The following is an 18,771-nucleotide window of genomic DNA, read 5'->3' on the forward strand; positions in this document are numbered from 1 at the left end:
TCTATCACCATCTCCTTACCTTGATTTTCACTCATAGCACTGACCACCACTAACCATATATTTATTTATTTACTTTTTACCTCTATTTGCATATAAGTTCCATGAGGGCAGGGACTTCATTATGTTCACTGCTCCATCCCAGCACTGAAATAGTACCAGGCACATGGCAGGTGCTCAATAAATGTTAATTGCACACATGAATCAATAGATTCCTCAGGACTCTAGGGGACCTCCTCACCTCCATCCCCAACTCCAGTCACTGCAATTGGAATGTTGTCTTCCATTCCCTGCCCTCTTTCCTGACCCTTCTTGGTGGGGCAGTGGGAAGAGTAGTGTGGCTCAGGAGCAATGCCTGCTCCCTTCCCAGATGTCACACTGCCTCCCTCTACCCCATCTCACTCCAAACACACCTTTAAATGCTTTTTACCTCTCCAAAATCATATACTATTTTAAGCTGTCCACCAGGGACCCTGCCTTTCTTCTCTGATGAACCTGCCCCCATCCCACCCACCTTCAGACATGCCCATCCCCCAGTCTCTCCTGGAGGCCCTGCCACCCATTCCCCCTAATTTCTCTCACACCTAACCCCCACCCCACCATGCTCTACTCTCTGACACTCCTTAAAAGCAGTTATTTGCAACCATTGTCCTGGCAGAGACCCTGTCTGCTCACCACGCCTAAGTGCCTCCCTCTGGCCCCCAAAGGAGACAGCATACTGGGGTTTGAGGATCAGCCTCTTTATTGGGCAGCAGGAAAGGGAATGGCCCAGCTATGTTGGGAGGGTAAGAATGCCAGTAGGCCCCCTTGGAACAGCTCTAACTCATAGGTGTGAGAGCTCAGAGGCAACTCAGAGAGGAAGGGGTGCAGCAGGCACCACCCAGCCTCCCCAGCTAGAACAGCGGTGGGGGGAGGGCTGTGTTATCATTCCTCCTCTTCATCTTCTTCCAGGGGCGGCTGATTCCGCTTGAAGAAGCCAACCTGGAGGTGCGCAGGGGCCAGGGTCAGGGTATAGAGATGATCCTTCGGCCCCAGAGCATTGGTAAAGGAACTATGCTAGAAACCAGCCAAGTGCAAGGTTCTGTTCCCAGGACCAGCATGGAACATGTACTCCACCATGTGCCTTGTCCACAGATAAAGGCCTTTTGCCATTTGGAGATAATTTAGGTAACAAATCATTGATTTTCTTTTTTTAATTTTTTTTCCCATCAAAAAAAGAATTTTTTTTTTGAGACAGAGTCTCACTTTTGTCACCCTGTGTGAAGTACTATGGCATCATAACTCATAGCAACCTCAAAATCTTGGGCTCAAGCACTCCTCCTGCCTGAGCCTCCCAAGTAGCTGAGACTACAGGTGCCCACCACTGTGCACAGCTGCTTTTTAGTAGAGACAGGCTCTTGCTGTTGCTCAGGATGGTCTGGAACTCCTGAGCTCAAGCAACCTTCCTGCCTTGGCCTCCCAAAATGCTTGGATTATAGGTGTGAGCCACTGTGCCTGGCCTCCTTCAATTTTTCTTAAATACTGCATGACTTAAGCACATTATGACATGCATTTGATTATTATAGGCCTAATGTGTGGTTTTCCCTGAAAGCACCAGGTCTTCCCAGGGCATGAACACTTGTCTCCAGATGCAGAGGTGTGACTGACTCTCCCAGCCTCTAAGCAGGAAGTAGCAGGGTCGGGACTAATCCTTGGGTCTCCTGCCTCGCTTGAGGGGAAGGACAGAGCTGTGAGAAGGTGAACTCTGCTTTCCTCAGTCAGAATTTCCTGAAGCTAGGGCTCATTCCCTCTGACTGTTTCTGGCCCCACCCCCTCATGCCCAGGGCTAAAGGCTTTAGAATTTCAGGTCTAGAGATCCCTGGAGAATGACATTCTAACAGTGAAGACATAGGTCCAACTGTCCCTGAATTACCCATCATGTCTTTCTGCCTCCCTGTGAGGTAGGGCAGGGCAAAGCCTTTGCCCACCTGAGGACTCCACCCTCCTTCACTCCTCACCTTCCACATGGCCAGGACAAGGAGGGTGAGCAGGAGCAGGCCACCCAGTGCACCCACCAGCACCCACCAGATTGGAACAGCCTTTTCCTCAAAGACCCGAAGCAACTTTGTCTGCACCTGAGAACAAACCCACGAGTCTCCTCAGTCACCTTGACAGCTGCCTTTCACAAAGACTAACTTGGGACTGCTGACCCCAGCCAATCCACCCACCCGTACCACCCCTCAGACCCAGGGAGGTCAGTGGGTCCTGCCGGACTCCTCTCCTCTGCTGGATCCCTCCACTCTCACCAGAGCCTCCCCACTGGGCAAGCTGAGGGCGGGCACGGTGTAGGGAAGGGAGGAGACGTTGAACCAAGCGTGCGACTGTAGGACAAACTGATCCAGGGGTCTCTGGATGGGGAGGGGGTGAAAACCAGGGAAGGCTTATTGGTTGCAGGAGTCCAAGCCCCAGACAGCCCGCTGGAAGACCCCCGCCCCTGCCTAATCCTGCCCTGACACCCAGAGTAAACCTTGTCTTAACCCTTTCGCGGCCCCTGAAGCCCCGCCCCATCCCGGAGCAACTCTGCCCCGCCTCCGAAGGCCCCGTCCCACCTGGCGGAGGCTGGGCAGCCACAGAAAAGCCAGCACGGTGACCATGGCCCTCTGCCCGCGTGCCATCTCCTGCAGCTCACACTGCACCACCGTACAGGGCGAAGAGTCGCAGCTCTGAGGAGACGAGTCATCAGAACCTGGGCCCTTCTGGCCGATCATCATCACCCCCTCATGCCAAGGACCCAACACAGAGGGGGCCAAGGAGGTCAAGACGCTCAGGCTTGCCCTTGGGGAAGGACCTCAGATTCAAGCTTCAGATGCACAGCAGTGCTCACATAGTCCCAAAGATGCTGGGAGAGGGCTGGAAGAAGTGGGTCATCCTACAGTGTTCAATACTCAGATTTTTGGTAATCCGGCTTTGGTGTTTTTTTCTTTCTTTCTTCTTCTTCTTTTTTTTTTTTTTGCAGTTTTGGCCGGGGCAGGCTTGAATCCGCCACCCCGGTAAATGGGGCCGGCGCCCTACTCCTTGAAGCACAGGCGCCGCCCCTATTTTTTCATTTTCTTTAATGTACTGGGAAGCTTTAAAAAATAGGAGTGTATCCCAGCTACAAGTCAGCATAACTCTGCCCATTCACCTGGAGTGCTTGGGGTGGCCCACATGAGGCTCATACCACACCTCAGACTCTGGGCTCCCTACCTGCCTCCCATCCTCTCTGTCCCTGGGTCCCAGGGAGGTCCCAGCCAGAGACCACAGAGCTTGCTCACCACCAGAACTGGATCCTGAAGCCTCGAGAGCTGCTTGGGGCCTGGGAAGGCATGCCTGCGCTCCCGCCTGTGATCCTCTGAGTGGATGGGGGAAGGGCTGGGGGTAGGCAGCTTCCAGGCCAGCTAGGGAGGCAAAGAAGCAGTCAGGCCCTATAGTCTGCCCATCTCTCCCATCCTGAGGTGCCCTAGCTGTGGGGCTGGGGCTTGCTTCCCCCACAGCTCTTTCTTCCACCCAGGTTCTCACCTTGAGAGGGTTAGGGGACGGCTGTGGGGAACATTGAAGACCCCCGTGGGGCTGTACATCCAGGATGTAGAGCAGGTCAGAGGACTGAGACTGGCTGGGGAGGTGGATGCTGAGGCGGAGGCCACTCACAGTCCCAGGGCCATCATTGTGCAGCTACAGGTGGGGCAGAGAACTCCACATCCAGCCTACAGCTCTGAGGACCCTCTCACCTTATCCCGGGATCCAAAGGCCACTTCCTACCTCATAGGTGTGTTCCACTTTGGGGCCCCAGCTGTCCATGCTGTTCTGCTCCCTGTCACCTTCTTCTGCTGCCACCACCAGGGAGGCTGGAAAGGAGTTCCTACAGGTGCCCAAGCCCCCAAAGAGAGTATGATCTTTGACTGGCCTGTGGAGGGTCCTCCAGGGCCTGTTGAACTTTAGAATCCTGCCTGCCGTCTCCTTTTTCCACCCCTGGCCTCTCACCCATGCAGCTCCACTTGTGCCTCTGCCCAGACTGGCACATCCAGCAGCACAGGCTCACTATTCGGATTCTGGCTGTTTTTGCTGGAGGGGAGAGGAGAGGATAAGTAGAAGCATGTCAGTGACGCCAGCCCAGTGACTCTCTGGGGAGGAGCCAGAATTTTAGAGGGCTCAGGGAGAGCTAATTTCCTAACTAGTATGCCATACTGAAGTTAGATCTAGGAAAGAACTTCCTCTGGGACGCCAAGACTCAGATACAAGTCTCTGAGGAACAAAGGGAATGGGGAAGTCTGAAGACTAGGCATCTCAGAAGACCTGCTGTGTAGAAGAGGCATAAGGGGCTTTGCACTGAGGTCATATAGGGGCTGGGAGTGGGTAGGAGTGCTCCCAGGTCAGTACCTCCTGATCTGCAGCTGGAAGGACACATGCTCTCCAGCTTCTTCCAGGTTTCCCACACTCACCAACATTGTGATTCCTATCTGGGGAACAGGGAAAGCCAAAGTCACTGCCCATGTGCTCTCTCTGGGCAGCCCTGCCTTGAATGTGGCCTCCAATCCTCACCCTCAAAGGTCACCAGTATTATCTTTATTTTACCCAGAAGCCACCTCTGAGGAGAAAAGTCGCTCAACCAAGAACATGCAACTAGGAAGTGTGAAGACAGGATTCTAGCCCAGAGCTATTTGATTCTAAAACCCAGCCCCTAAAACCTGGCTGTCCCTGTGCGGACACCCAGCAACCATGACTCAGTGGCCTCACCTGGGCGTTCTTCTTCATGGGGTTGCCTAGCTCACACAGCACCACCTTGGTCTCATTTTCCTTCTTCTGGTTACAGGTGAGCCTCTCAAACCCCTTCATGGAGGCGGTTCCGAGAAAGAAATTGGTTATAGAACATCCTGTATATATTTAAGCTCCCTTGGGAAGTCTGGAAAAGACTTGTGTGCCAGGGTGGGAAGGAGGTGTTTCTTGGGGTGAGATTTCAAGGGACTATCATGATCTATTACATGTGTTGTTGTAGCACTTTATTATATTTTATGAATTTTCATTTTGGAAATAAAAACCACAAAACATCACATAGAGTATGACCCTAACTACATCATCCAAATAACAAATAAATATATACTTATGCGAGTGCCTGTCAATGTTACGAAAAAGACTTAAAATCCATCAAATGTTAACAGAGATTCCTATTAACATTTACTTCTCAAGCCATTTTGGGGGGCTTCATAATAGGGTTCTTGAATTTTGTGCCATGAGCAAGTAGTCCTCTTTCAGATAAAAAAGAATTTTCTTTTTTTTTGAGACAGAGTCTCACTCTGTTGCCATGGGTAGAGTACCGTGGTGTTATAGCTCATAGCAAGCTCACACTCCTGGGCTCTACTGATCCTCCTGCCTCAGCCTCTCAAGTAGCTGGAACTATATGCCATGACACCTGGCAGATTTTCCTATTTTTAGTAGAGATGGGGTCTCGCTTTTGCTTAGGGTAGTCTTGAACTCCTGATGCTCAAGTGATCCTCCCACCTTGGCTTCCCAGAGTGCTTGGATTACAGGCTAGGATTACAGCAAAGCATAATAGAAGGGGGAGCTTTCAGGGAGGGAGATGACAGTCAAGGCTCGGCACCTTCCAGATCCCCAGCAATGCTGCGGGGGCTTACCTCCACATTGCTGAGGGCATGCATGTAGTAGGCCCCTGAGGGCAGGTGCACGGCCAGCTCTGCCTCATACGCCCCCTCACCCTTGTTGGCTGCGTCCATCTGCAGCTCCAGCACATTATCTGCCCCAACTAGGAGTGGGGAGCTCGTCCTACAGGGGAAAAGGTGAAGCCAGGGAGGCTGGGTCCAGGTCCAGACCCAGGACCTGGGAGGAGAGGAGGACACCTAGACAGGGAGTGGATATCACTGGGGCAGAAAGGTTCAGGGTAGAGTAGAGTGGGAGGTCTCACACGTTGGCAGTGAGCTGGAGCTGGGGCACACACACATCGTCTTCCCCACAGTCCAGGATGATGCGGGTCTAGAGGGTGCACAGCAGGGTGTGCAGGTAAGCTGGGGGGCATGTGAAGTTGGCGGAGTCACATCAGGGTTAGGATAGGCTTGGGATTCACAATGGGGAATAAGAAGATCGCTGAATTTAGCGATGACATCAGGTCTTTGGAGTTTAAATGAAGATTGAGGATAATGTCAGAGGTGGTGATATCAGGACTTGCGGACTTAATCAGAGTTTAGGGGACACTGAGATTTTGCGATTTTCATTAGGGCTTAGATTTTATCCTAATATCAGATATTAGAGGTGATATCAAGGTTTGGGGGTTCACATTATGACTTGGACACCTATCTGTAACTCTGACTTTCTGAAAGGGATTCTGTACCTCCCTTGCCTGCCCCTGCCTGTCTGTACCTGCTCCTGGACATGGGTGTCTCCATGCAGCACGACAGCAGGGGCTGCTCCAGCCTCCTCCTTGGGGGACAGGGACACGTTGAGACTGAGCACGATGGGACTTAGCTTGTCCCGGAAGTCTGCCTCATCCTAGGAGGGGAGCAAGAGTCAGGGCATCTTGCTACTGTACACACTCCACCTTCTCTTGTCCAGTAGGCACCATAGTCTACTGACAATCCCTGGACCCACAGCACCCAGTCCAGTGCCCCAGGGATGGATAAATAAGTCTGGTAGATGAGGTCTGCACACCCAGCCCTGCCAATCTCCAGTTGGACTTACTCGAAGAAAGGCCTTAGTGGTGTGACAGATGGGTCTGTGCCTTTCTCCCAGGTACAGATTCAACGTGGTGCTTGCCTGTTGAGAGTCCAGCAAGAGCACCCGCCGGCCCTGGCGGGGCTTCTGCTTATCAAGCTGCAGCTCGGCATTTAGGTCTGTCAGGGCAGGCAGGAGTCAGAATGTCTCCACCAGCCTCCAGAGGAGCTTGGGGCCACCTCCTCCCTGCTACTCACACAGCTTCTGAGGAATGTTGTGCCCAGTGGCTCCCACACACATCAGGATATCAAAGCTGCAAAGACATGCGAGGGTTCAGGGGCTGGGGCCTTTCTGAGGCCAGATCCTGCCTGGCCCAGGCTTTCCACCTCCTCACCAGCTCACTGATGTCTTAGTCTGGGGCAGGACACAATTTTTCACAGTAGGATTCAGTGAGTCTTGCACCAGCAACTGGACAGTGGCCAACACTACCGGCTGAGCTCTGATAAGATGGATTGGAGGAGGTTTGCCATTGTGGCCTCTCCTGACTGATCCTCCTCTGATGGTATGGGCTCTTCCCCACCCTGCCCCTGGAGCCAGCGCTTACCTGTATACAGTCACCTTGTTGGCCCCGTAAGCTCCCACTAGCAGGTCTATAGATATTGGGAAGGGGGTCAGAAATGAAAGTAGAGAGGGCACAGGGTCCTCATCTCACCTTCCCAGGGGTTCCCCATACAGTTCTCCCTACTGGAGGTTTGACATGGGGCCCTGGCATCCCAGTCACACAGACCAGTCAGAGACCATAGTGGGGCAAGGTCAGGCACTTCTGGAAAATGCCCAACGGCCTTTCTTGGGCATTTCTAGCTGGGAGAAGTATAGGAGCACCTGGGTATCCGTTGTCATCGATGTCTATAGCACCTCGAAGGGAGAACCCAAAGCCAGAGCCTTTGGGGAAGGGACTGTCCAGGACTTGAGAGGGCCGTGAACTCAGCCCCTCACTCTGACCCAGGAACACCAGCACCTGGCCCCGACCACTGGGGCCCCCATAGGGGGCAGCCACTGCAACATCTGGAAGGAATAACAGAAAGAGAGTAGTTATTTGTTATTTAATCCCCCCAGGGAACTTTGTTTGTTTTTTTTGGCCAGGGCTGGGTTTGAACCCACCACCTCCAGTATATGGGGCTGGCGCCCTACTCCTTGAGCCACAGGCGCTGCCTCCCTGACCCCCAGAGAATTTTGTAAAATTTTCCTGAGCTCCTTCTCTGGATAGATCCCAGGAGACCAGGAAAGGGTCTTACCCTCCAGGAATTTATAATCAGGTAGGCAGGAGCCCTGTCAAGTAGGGCTGTTATAAACACAGTAACAGCTCTCACTATCTATTAAGAATCTATATTGAAAAGATTACCCCTTCCTCAATGTCTATAGACTTGCTGGTGGATAGGTCTATACAATGTGTATAGGACTGTTGTGCTATAAAATTACATTCAATCCTGAACATTAGGCATTATTATTCCCATTTTAAATTAAAAAAAACTGAGTCCCAGAAGACTAGGTAACTGAGACCTACTAAACACTGGCCCCTGAGGATCTCTTTCTTTTGGGACCTTCATTCCTTTCCACTCCCACCATGCAGACACAGTCATTTTGTGAGCTCATCACCATTAATAACTTTTAAGATTACCTTAAAAAAATTGTCAGGCATCATAATCTTATTATTTTGTAACTGTTCTCTGCATATAATAGGAATTAAGATCTTTGGTATATATGTTGAAATGTCTTTGTTTTAAGACTTTGCTTTGGGTGGCTCCTGTGGCTCAAGGAGTAGGGCGCCAGTCCCATATGCCAGAGGTGGTGGGTTCAAACCTAGCCCCGGCCAAAAATCCAAAAAAAAAAAAAAGACTTTGCTTTATGGTATGTTTTCTGTTCAGTTTTTTATTTTAATTTTTTAATTCTTTATTATTATTAATTATTTATTTTTTGAGACAGAGTCTCACTTTGTCACCCTCAGTAGAGTGCTATGCGTCTTATGTCACAGCAACCTCAAACTCTTGGGCTCAAGCAATTATCTTGCCTCAGCCTCCCAAGTAGTTGGGACTACAGGCACCTACCACGACGCCTGGCTATTTTTATTTATTTATTTATTTATCTATCTATTTTTTTGTAGAGACAGAGTCTCACTGTACCGCCCTCCGGTAGAGTGCCGTGGTGTCACACGGCTCACAGCAACCTCTAACTCTTGGGCTTACGTGATTCTCCTGCCTCAGCCTCCCGAGCAGCTGGGACTACAGGCACCCACCACAACGCCCGGCTATTTTTTTTGTTGCAGTTTGGCCGGGGCTGGGTTTGAACCCACCACCCTCGGCATATGGGGCTGGCGCCCTACTCACTGAGCCACAGGCACTGCCCACGCCCGGCTATTTTTAGAGATGGGGTCTTGCTCTTGCTCAGGCTAGTCTCAAACCTGTGAGCTCAGGCAATCCACCAGCCTTGGCCTCCCAGAATGCTAAAATTACAGACGTGAGCCACTGGGCCCAGCCTACATATCTTCATGCAGTGGTTTTCAACCTGTGAGTTGTGACCCCTTTGTAATAATGAAAATATATCCTGCATATCAGATATTTACATTACAATTCATAACAGTAGCAAAATTACAGTTATGAAGTAGCAATGAAAATAATTGTGTTGGGGGTCACCACAACATGAGGAACTGTATTAGATGGTCGAGGCATTAGAAGGTATTAGAAAGGTTGAGAACCACTGCTTTATAGAGACCAGGTATGGTGGCTCAGGCCTATAATCCTAGAACTCTGGGAGGCCAAGGCAAATGGATTGCTGAGCTTGGGAGTTTGAGACCAGCATGAGCAAGAGTGGGACTCCATCTCTAAAAGATAGCCAGGTGTGGGCGGCGCCTGTGGCTCAGCGGGTAGGGCGCCGGTCCCATATGCCGGAGGTGGCGGGTTCAAACCCAGCTCCGGCCAAAAAAAAAAAAAAAAATAGCCAGGTGTTGTGGAGGGCACCTGTAGTCCCAGCTACTCAGGAGGCTGAGGCAAGAGGATCTCTTGAGCTCTAAGAGTTTGAGGTTGCTGTGAGCTATGATGACATGGCACTCTACCTAGGGTGACAAAAAAGACCCTTTGCCTCAAAATAAATGAATGGCTTGGAGCCTGTAGAACAGTGGTTACAGTGTCGGCCACATACACTGAGGCTGACTGACGAACCTGGCCTGGGCCAGCTACGCAACAATGGCAACTGCAACAACAACAAAAAAAGTTGGGCGTTGTGGCAGGCTCCTGTAGTCCCGGCTATTTGGGAGGTTGAGGCAAGAGAATCGCTTAAGCCCAAGTGTTTGAGGTTGCTGTGAGCTGTGATATCACAGCACTCTACTGAGGACAGTATAATGAGACTCTGTCTCAAAAAAAAAGATAAATAAATAAATATTGATTTTTCTGATCAAATTACACAGAATTCATCTAAACAGATCACCCTCTGACCACTATTCTATCTACTGGCCCTTGGCTTCTACTATCTCCTGATCTTTGGTCTCCTCATCTTTTCTTTCTTTTTTTTTTTTTCTTTTTGGTTTTGAGACAGAGCCTTACTATGTTGCTCTGGGTAGAGTGCCATGGCGTCACAGCTCACAGCAACCTCCAACTCTTGGGCTTAAGCAATTCTATTGCCTCAGCCTCCTGAGTAGCTGGAACTAGAGGCGCCCGCCACAACGCCCAGCTATTTTTTGGTTGTAGTTGTCATTGTTGTTTGGCAGGCCTGGGCTGGATCTGAACCCACCAGCTCTGGTGTATGTGGCTGGTGCTCTAGCCGCTGAGCCTTAGGTGCCAAGCCTCCTCATCTTTTCATTTATTTCCTGACAATTTGATCACCCTTGTCATATCCTCAGGCTTCTTGCCCCATTGCTGGTCCTAGGAAATCCTGGCTAGACCCCACCTTGGACTAATTTAACCCAGGGTTGCTGGCGAGACAGAGTAAATTGGAGCACCATGAATTCCTGATCTCCAGCCATGACTAGGAATCTCAATGGTGCCTGGAGGCAATCTTGCAGGGCTTTCTGCTCAGCACCTATTTCTTTTTTTTAGAGATGGCAGCTCATTAAGTTGTCCAGGCTGGACTCAAACTCCTGGGGCTCAAGTCATCCTCTTGCCTCAGCCTCCTGAGTAGCTAACTAAGGCTACAGGCATGTGGCACGTGCCTGGCTCTAGCATCTATTTCTAACCCTCTCTGTTCGGTCAAGTTCTCCCTCCCCCATCCCCGCCACTTCCTTCAGTGAGTGACCTCATCTCTTACTTAACAAAGAGAAGTAGTGCAGGTGGCGCCTGTGGCTCAGTGGGTAGGGCGCCGGCCCCATATACCTAGGGTGGCAGTATAGGTATTGGACTAGTTTTGGCCTGGGCCAAACTGCAACAACAACAAAAAATAGCCAGGCGTTGTGGTGGGTGCCTGTAGTCCCGGCTACACCAGGAGGCTGAGGCAAGAGAATTGCCTAAGCCCAGGAGTTGGAGGTGGCTGTGACGCTACAGTACTCTACCAAGGGCAATAAAATGAGACTCTGTCTCAAAAAAAAAAAAAAAAGAGAGAGAAAGAGAGAGAGAAGTAGCCCAGCCCAACGTTGTATTATAAATCCATACCTACTTTCTTTCCTCTTTCCTCAACTGACCCCGCAGTAGGTGTTTCTTTTATGAGGCCATTGGGCTGAGTCTCCCCTACCCTGGGCATCACAGGAACATTCTGCTGTTTCATCCCCTTATTTCCCCACAAGACCATATTCTTCCAAATTGAAATAATTTTCCTTTGACCCTCATCTCTTTTCCATGACCATCTTTTCTCTTGTCCCTTTCGTAAAGGAAAAAGTTTGTGGTCTGCTCAGCTTGCCATATACAGTGTAGCCCACCAGCAGGCCTTGCCTCCCATGGGCCAGGTGAGTCGTTATGTGGGGCTGGATTATTCAAACTTCTTGGAAGTTCTGTCTACCCTGGCTGCCTCTAATTCTTCGCCTTCACTCATATCTTGCCATTTTGGCTTCTGTCCCTATCCTGGCATGAATCAGTTCTTGTCACTGTCACCAGTGATCTCCTTTTTGTTAAAGCCCACGTATATTTCTGCAGCCCCACCTAATTATACCTTTCAGCGGCGGCAGCAGCCGCCGCCACTGCCCTTCCACCCACTATCCCCCTGCTTAAAGTACTCTCTTCCTTTGAGTTCTGGACCATCAGATCTCCTTGTTTCCCTTCTACCTCTCTGGACAGTCTTCTGTTTCATTACCAGACTCACCTCCTCTGGAGTCTCCTAAATCTTTGTGCTCCCCATGGTTTATACTGGGCCTCTTTTCATTTCTCAGGATCCTAAGACCTCGTTCATCTTCCCCAACCCAACATTTCCCACTCAGACCTTCCATGTGGAAGTGGGGGAAGCCACATCCAACTGCCCTCTGGATATTTCCACCTAATGTTCCCAAGCCCTTCAAGCTCTACATGTCCAGAGTTGATCTCTCTCCTCCCCCAAGACCTGCTGCATGGCCTGAGTGCCAGGCAGTAAAGAGCATCACACTCACCTAACTTCTCCTCTCCATTAGCCCTACATCCAGTCTCCCATCAAGTCCTAATAATCTAAGTCCTAAATATCTGTGAAGTTACCCTCATCTCTAACACTGCTACCAAAATCCATGGCCAGGAGGTCACCATCTTTTGCCCAAATTAAGGCAAACACACCCTAACAGCTCTCTTCTTTAACTCGCTTGTGTGCTCTCCACTCAGCAGACCCCATCTGCAAACCACACATATGATGGAGCCACTCCCTGCTTAAAGCCCATCCTGGCTTCACCTGCCCTCAGGACAAGTCCATAGTTTTGTTATGGCTGTTAACGCCTCTGCAGCAAGCAGGGTTTCTCTCTTTTCTCACCATTGTAGCCATCCCTGTTGAGGTCACCCAGAGGCGCGATAGCAGAGCCAAATCGCCCATACAGCTGTGTGCCGGTCAGCAGGAGGCTGAGGGTGCCCAGTGTGTGAGGGCCTCTGGGCTGCAGAAATAAATACACGCGCCCCACCTCGGCCAGCTTGCGGTCTGCCCGACTCTCCATGTACAGTGGAGCACCCACTAGCAGATCATGCTTCCTGAAGGACAGATGGTTGGTTACAGGGGCTGGCGGGGCTAGGGCTAAATCTCACCCACTTTCTCTCTCCCCATCCTTTGAGTGGATACATGAGAAGCGGGGCTAGGAAAGGAAGAGATTGAGGGCAGCTTCTGCCTCTGGTAATTGGAGATCCAAACAGATAAGGGTGAAGTGTCCTTCTCACCCATCCCCGTTGACATCAGTGACAGCTACTGAGTGTCCGAAATATGAAGCCATCTGCAAGAAGATGAGCAGCATCTTAATTCACACCTCTGGACCCTGCACCTTCTTATTCCAGGGTCTCAGCTCAATGGCTTCCGACACTGCCAACGGGATCCAGCGCCTACCTGCTCTCCCTGCAGCCGGTGCAGCCTGCGGAAGTGCAAGTCCAAAATTTCCACCTGCATGGACAGCACACGGGGAGCGTGTCATTCTTGTTCCCTACCGTAGCCTCCCACTCCAGGTGAGAAAGGACAGATGGTTTTCAGGGAGGAGGAGTTGTCAGCTTGGGGTCTGGGGTCAGGGAATTCGGGATGCCAAGTGGCAGGCAAGGGGGACACTCACCGCTCCCAGGGTCCAGCTCCAAGTAGGGGCACCGAAGACATATTCTGGGGAGAGCCGGCTCAGCGAATGAGAGCCGTAGAACTTCATCCCTCTTGATCCCTATTCCCCTCCCAGGGGAGATTTCCTCGCCCAGGGGAGATTTCAGAGAGGCGCTCCTCCCTGGGCTGGGCTTTCCAACCCCCGCCCCTAAATAAATTCCTTGCCTGTAGTGCCGAGATCCCCGTCGAATTCACCCACCGCCACTGAGTACCCTGAGGATACAGCTGAAATTAGTCTTTACAGAAGGAGCGCAGGAAGGAGGGGATGAGGGCAAGGAACGACGGGACTTAAGGGCCAACATTCCAAACCCCGCACTGTGCAGATGGGAAAACTAGAGCCACCAAGAGGCTAAGACCTGCCCTAGCCTGCACTGCGAGTCCACGGCGGAAAGGGAGGGATGGTGTTTATTGGAGTTGGGTAGTCTTACGGGAAGCCGCAGGAGCAGATGACACCCAGGCTCCCTCAGGGATAGGACCTGACCTTAAGGAGTGGTCGGTGACCCGGGGTGTTGAGAAGATTGAGAGAGAGGCAGCAGGTTACCCCGGTAGCTGTCCAAGTCCTCTATTTTGCTGGAGTCAAAACTGAATCGCTGGGTGGGCACGTGCCACAAAAGGGTACCCGGACGGTAATTCGAGATGATATCAGCAATTGGAGCCCAGGCCAGGAGACCTAGGGCGCCAGGCACAAGGGGTGTGGGGGTCAAGACGCCTGGGGCTTCCCTAGCTGTAAGAAGGCAGGGAGGTGTATGGACCCTCACATACCTAAGAAAAAATAGCCACCAGGAGCCCCAAGTACCAGTTCCCCAGCCTGAAAGAGAAACCCTGAAGGTGAGAGGCGTCACTGTTCAGCTGCTGCCCCCACACTGTTCTTTCCCTCTTGCTGTCTTGCTCCCGACTTGCCTGAGTGACCGCTGAGCTGAAGCCAGCTTCGCAGTAGCGCCTATCTACCCCTAGGGGAGGTAAGGAGGAGGGGTCAGCGAAAGGACTGATCAGGAAGTCCTGCACTGGGACCTGGAGCTGGGCGGGGCAGGGCCATGGATATCACATAGAGGCGCGGTCTGGATGGGGGCGGGGCGGGGCCAGAACCTGGGATTTTGGGTGGCCAGATCGAATACAAGGTCTGGGCGCTGGGGGTGGGATCAAAAAAAGGGCGGAGCTTACTATATCTATTTTTCGGGTAAACGCTGGTCATGGTATTCGCTCGGCAGGGTGAGTACTCTGCGCGGCCGCCGCTTTGGAGCCGAGCTAAGAAGCAGCCACCTACAGGCGTCTTCTCAGCCTCGTCGGCCTCTTCTAGGACGTTCCAGTGCTGCCAGGGGGCACAGGCCTGGAGCAGGGCCACAGGAGAGTGGGGAAGGGCGCGAGACCTGGCTTCCCCCACAACATGTCCCCGCCGCCAATTGTTCCCCTGTGCCCTATACTGCGGGGGGCGGGGGGATGCCCACCACAATGATGTCGTTCCAGCTGACAACCGATGCCCCCAGTCCTTGCCCGGCCTTGAAAGTTTGGAAAATTTGGGAGCCTACTTTTCGGGTCTCATCATCTAGAGGGCACAAGAAGGGGTGGGTTGCTGAAGCAGCTATCCACGTCTCTCTGGTCCCCTCCCTTTTTCCTCTTTGGGACTCACTGAGGTTGAAGTGCAGTGAGGTGCACTGGCCGCCCTCCGCCCTCCAGGGGCACAGGAACACTCCACCGGTTTCCTCCTGGCTGGGGCCCAGGGTCCGCGGTGCGCCCACCACGATAGCCGTACTGTGTAGGAAAGCTGGGTGAGCGCGGCGCAGATTCTGGCGTTTCCCAGGTCCCAGTGTCCACGCTGGGAGTATTCTCCAGAAGGTGGTGTGGCATTGGCGTGGGGGACACCATCTCTCCTCAATGAGACCTCACAGACCACCGACGCCCACCTCTTCATTTTATGGTCAGTGAAACTGACTCTCAGAGAGGGAAATCACGTGCCTAAGTAACCCAAGGAGTTGAGAGTAAAGCTGGGACTATAACTATTTTGGTTTGATTTGAACATAAAGGATTTTATATCTTTGCTGAAAAAGACCTCTTACACTCTGTACACTATCCCAACAAAACCCAGGAGTTTACATGCTTCCTAGAACATCTGTCTCTCGACTGTTACCATATCCGTTCTTTTTGTTTTTTTTTCTTCTGTGGAGGCAGCCTCACATTATCGCCCTTGGTAGAGTGCTGTGGCATCTCAGCTCACAGCAGCAACCTCCAAGTCCTGGGTTTAGGTGATTCTCTTCCCTCAGCCTCCCGAGTAGCTGCGACTGCAGGTGCTGCCACAACGCCTGGCTATTTTTTTGTTGCAGTTTGGCAGGGGCTGGGTTTGAACCCGCCACCCTTGGTATATGCGGCCAGCACCCTACCATCTGAGCCACAGGCGCCACCCATACCATATCCTTTTTTTTTTGTAGAGACAGAGTCTCACTTTATGGCCCTTGGTAGAGTGCCATGGCATCACACAGCTCACAGCAACCTCCAACTCCTGGGCTTAAGCGATTCTCCTGCCTCAGCCTCCAGAGTAGCCGGGACTACAGGCGCCCGCCACAACGCCCGGCTATTTTTTGGTTGCAGTTCAGCCGGGGCCGGGTTTGAACCCGCCACCCTCGGTATATGGGGCCAGCGCCTCACCGACTGAGCCACAGGCACCGCCCCTGAGATCTGGTTTTAATAGTTAAGACGGATGGAAGCCCTGGGCAGTGCTTGTGGCTTAAGGAGTAGGGCACCCGCTCCATATACTGGAGGTGGTGGGTTCAACTCGGGCCCCAGCCAAAAAGCTGAAAAATAAAATAAAAAGATGAAGGGAAGTTAGAAGGTACCTCTAAAGTGGGAGGTGGGGTGCTGATAGAGCTGAAGACCTTAGAAGATCTAGGTTTTTGTTTTGTTTTGTTTTGTTTTTGAAACAGACTCACTCTCTTGTCCCAGGCTAGAGAGTTGTGGCATCAGCCTAGTTCACAGCAACCTCAAACTCTTAGATTCAATTGATACTCCTACCTCAGCATCCCCAGTAGCTGGGACTACAAGGAGCCCACCACAAATCCTGGCTAATTTTTCTATTTTTAATAGAGACAGGATAGAGACAGGGCCTCACTCTTGCTCAGGTTGGTAGATATAGGTTTTCTAAAACTTATTTTTGTGTTTAACATTTTTCTTTTTTTTCAAGACAGAGTCTCACTTTGTCATACTTGGTAGAATGCCATAATATCATAGCTCACAGCAACCTCAAACTCTTGGAAATCAAGTGATCCTCTTGCCTCAGCCTCCCAAGTAGCTGGGACTACAGGCCCGGCTATTTTTTTTGTTGGTTTTTGAGACAGAGCCTCAAGCTGTCACCCTGGGTAGAGTGCTGTGGCATCACAGCTCACAGCAACTCCAATTCCTGGGCTTAAGTGATTCTTGTGCCTCTGCCTCCCAAGTAGCTGGGACTACAGGCACCCACCACAACGCCCGGCTATTTTTTGGTTGCAGCCATCGTTGTATGGCGAGCCCGGGCTGGATTCAAACCCACCAGCTCAGGTGTATGTGGCTGGCACCATAGCTGCTTCAGCCATAGGTACTGAGCCACGCCCAGCTAGTTTTTAGAGACAGGGTCTATCTCTTGCTCAGGTTGGTGTCCAACTTGTGAGCTCAAGCAATCCATCCCCCTCAGCCTCCCAGAGTTCTAGGATTATAGGAGTGAGCCACTGTACCTCATCTTATTTTTAACATTTTTTCACAGAGATAGGTCTTGCTGTGTTCCCCAGGCTGGTCTCTAATTCCTGGCCTAAGCAATCTTCCCCTGCCTCCTCACCCTCCCAAACTACTGACATTGCAGGTGTAAGCCACCATGCTCAGCCAGATCTAGATTTAAATCATAGTTCTACCACATGAACATTAGGAATAATAAATACTAACCAATCTATGCTGTCAGAAGGAGCAAATGTAATAAATGTATGCGTGACAGCATGGTTGTGCTGAATATTTAACAAGTGCTTTTGAAAAAATGCTTTAATTTTTCTTAGCATGCAGGATGTTTAAGTAGTGCCCATGGGACCACTACCTGTGTAAAGGAGGGGAAAGAAGCAGGAGCAGAGGAAGGAGTTGAGCTGAGATTCAAAGACCTGAGGGCTCTGCAGCTAGAAGGACCCTTCAGCATTGTTAGAGTTGACCCATTGTTAGATGTCTGGACCCTTAACACCCTTTTCACTGATCAGTCAATGGATGTGGGCCACCTTGTGAAGGGGAATTTTGGGTGCAGTGGCTCTTGTCAAGAGAGGAAATACCAAGTGACTGACACTTGAAGGCTGTTTGCCCTATCTGCCATTGCCACAACCCAAAGCTGGGCAGCACAGTGTCTACCACAATGAGCAGCTCAGGGTACACAGCTATAGAGGGGAGGAGCCAGGACTGATCTATTGCTTCTTTTCAAATATCTGTAATTTTGATGAGGATGAAGGAAATGGAGTAGAAAAGATGGGGATGGTAGCTAATTTTATGGTTTTGCATATCAATTTAGGACATGTGCTCCTTTCTGTATTTGGAGGTGTTGAGGATGGAGAGGGTCATACAACTTGGGAGGGGAAAAGGCATCATCAATTTTTGTCTTCCCTTTTTCTTGCTGTAGTCTCAGTGTCCATCTCCTCATAGTGCCCTCCCTGACACCCTTACCCAGCTGATTGATCCCCAGTATTCCTGACAAGAGCTCAACTTAACAGACCCCAGAAGTCACCGTGTTCAACTACCATCCATCACAAATGAGGAATTTGAGGCCCACACAAGCTGTGAAGCATGGGTCCTCTCTCACAGCACCCAAACTTTCCCCAGGGCTCACCTGCCTTGGCTGTCCTTGTAGAAATCCAATGAAAACCCAAAGTGGCTGGCATTGGGGCCTGTATAGAAGGTGAGCTGCACTGGGTCCAGGTTCAATGCCTGAGCAGGAGGGGAAGCACCAGGTCCCATGAGCAGCAGCACCCACTCCAGAAGCCAGAGGGCATGTGGTAGACACAAAGCTCTGGCCATCTTCTTCTTCCACAACCTCCTCAGCAAGAATGGGCCAGGTCCTTCCTCTTCCCTTCAGTTTCTACTTCAGGAAGTCTTTTCTTATCAAACTGGAACCCAAAGTAATTTGCTGGGCAGTGGGCAGAGCAAAAGCCTCTGGACCCATTAAGGTTTCTAGGATTTCCAGGAAGGGGATGAGGCCACTCTGCAGATGGTTATGGCTGAAAGCCACGACTCCTCCCTTTTCCTGAGAGTAGTTTATAACAGGTCTGGTTGGTTCTGTCCCTCAACTACATCTCTTGAATCTTAACTTCAGCTTTACTACCACCATGCTAATCAAAGCCACCATCACTTTCTGCTTGGAATAGTGATTGTGAAATATAACGTCCA

The 18,771-nt window shown here is 51.1% G+C and overlaps 1 protein-coding gene across 1 annotated transcript; it reads right to left on the reverse strand.

The window, feature by feature from the left end:
- Positions 1-722: 722 nt before the first annotated feature.
- ITGA2B (integrin subunit alpha 2b) lies at positions 723-18,529 on the reverse strand. Its single transcript, XM_053570330.1, has 30 exons — positions 18,215-18,529; positions 15,023-15,144; positions 14,841-14,938; positions 14,557-14,722; positions 14,296-14,345; positions 14,158-14,203; positions 13,937-14,065; positions 13,561-13,608; positions 13,358-13,401; positions 13,141-13,194; positions 12,978-13,030; positions 12,583-12,794; positions 7,558-7,740; positions 7,280-7,325; positions 7,070-7,174; positions 6,933-6,988; positions 6,703-6,854; positions 6,385-6,513; positions 5,933-6,000; positions 5,646-5,793; positions 4,750-4,842; positions 4,393-4,472; positions 3,997-4,077; positions 3,775-3,874; positions 3,535-3,687; positions 3,291-3,413; positions 2,586-2,699; positions 2,283-2,384; positions 1,995-2,111; positions 723-978 (listed from the first exon to the last, which is right to left on the reverse strand). Exons 1-30 carry the CDS (start codon positions 18,400-18,402, stop codon positions 922-924), a joined length of 3,117 nt encoding a protein of 1,038 aa, XP_053426305.1. The 5' UTR covers positions 18,403-18,529; the 3' UTR covers positions 723-921.
- Positions 18,530-18,771: the final 242 nt, after the last annotated feature.

This window comes from Nycticebus coucang, chromosome 18, assembly GCF_027406575.1.
Source record: "Nycticebus coucang isolate mNycCou1 chromosome 18, mNycCou1.pri, whole genome shotgun sequence".
NCBI classification, from domain to species: Eukaryota; Metazoa; Chordata; class Mammalia; order Primates; family Lorisidae; genus Nycticebus; species Nycticebus coucang.

What these genes read in the sequence shown, in the direction of transcription:
- ITGA2B (XM_053570330.1), bottom strand. Translation starts at nt 18,402, where the DNA reads ATGGCCAGAGCTTTGTGTCTACCACATGCCCTCTGGCTTCTGGAGTGG. An exon ending in AACAAGGTGACTGTATACAG is followed by an intron (nt 7,175 to 7,279) that starts GTAAGCGCTGGC and finishes CCATCTTATCAG; the next exon opens with AGCTCAGCCGGTAGTGTTGG. An exon ending in CAACATTCCTCAGAAGCTGT is followed by an intron (nt 6,855 to 6,932) that starts GTGAGTAGCAGG and finishes CTGCCCTGACAG; the next exon opens with ACCTAAATGCCGAGCTGCAG.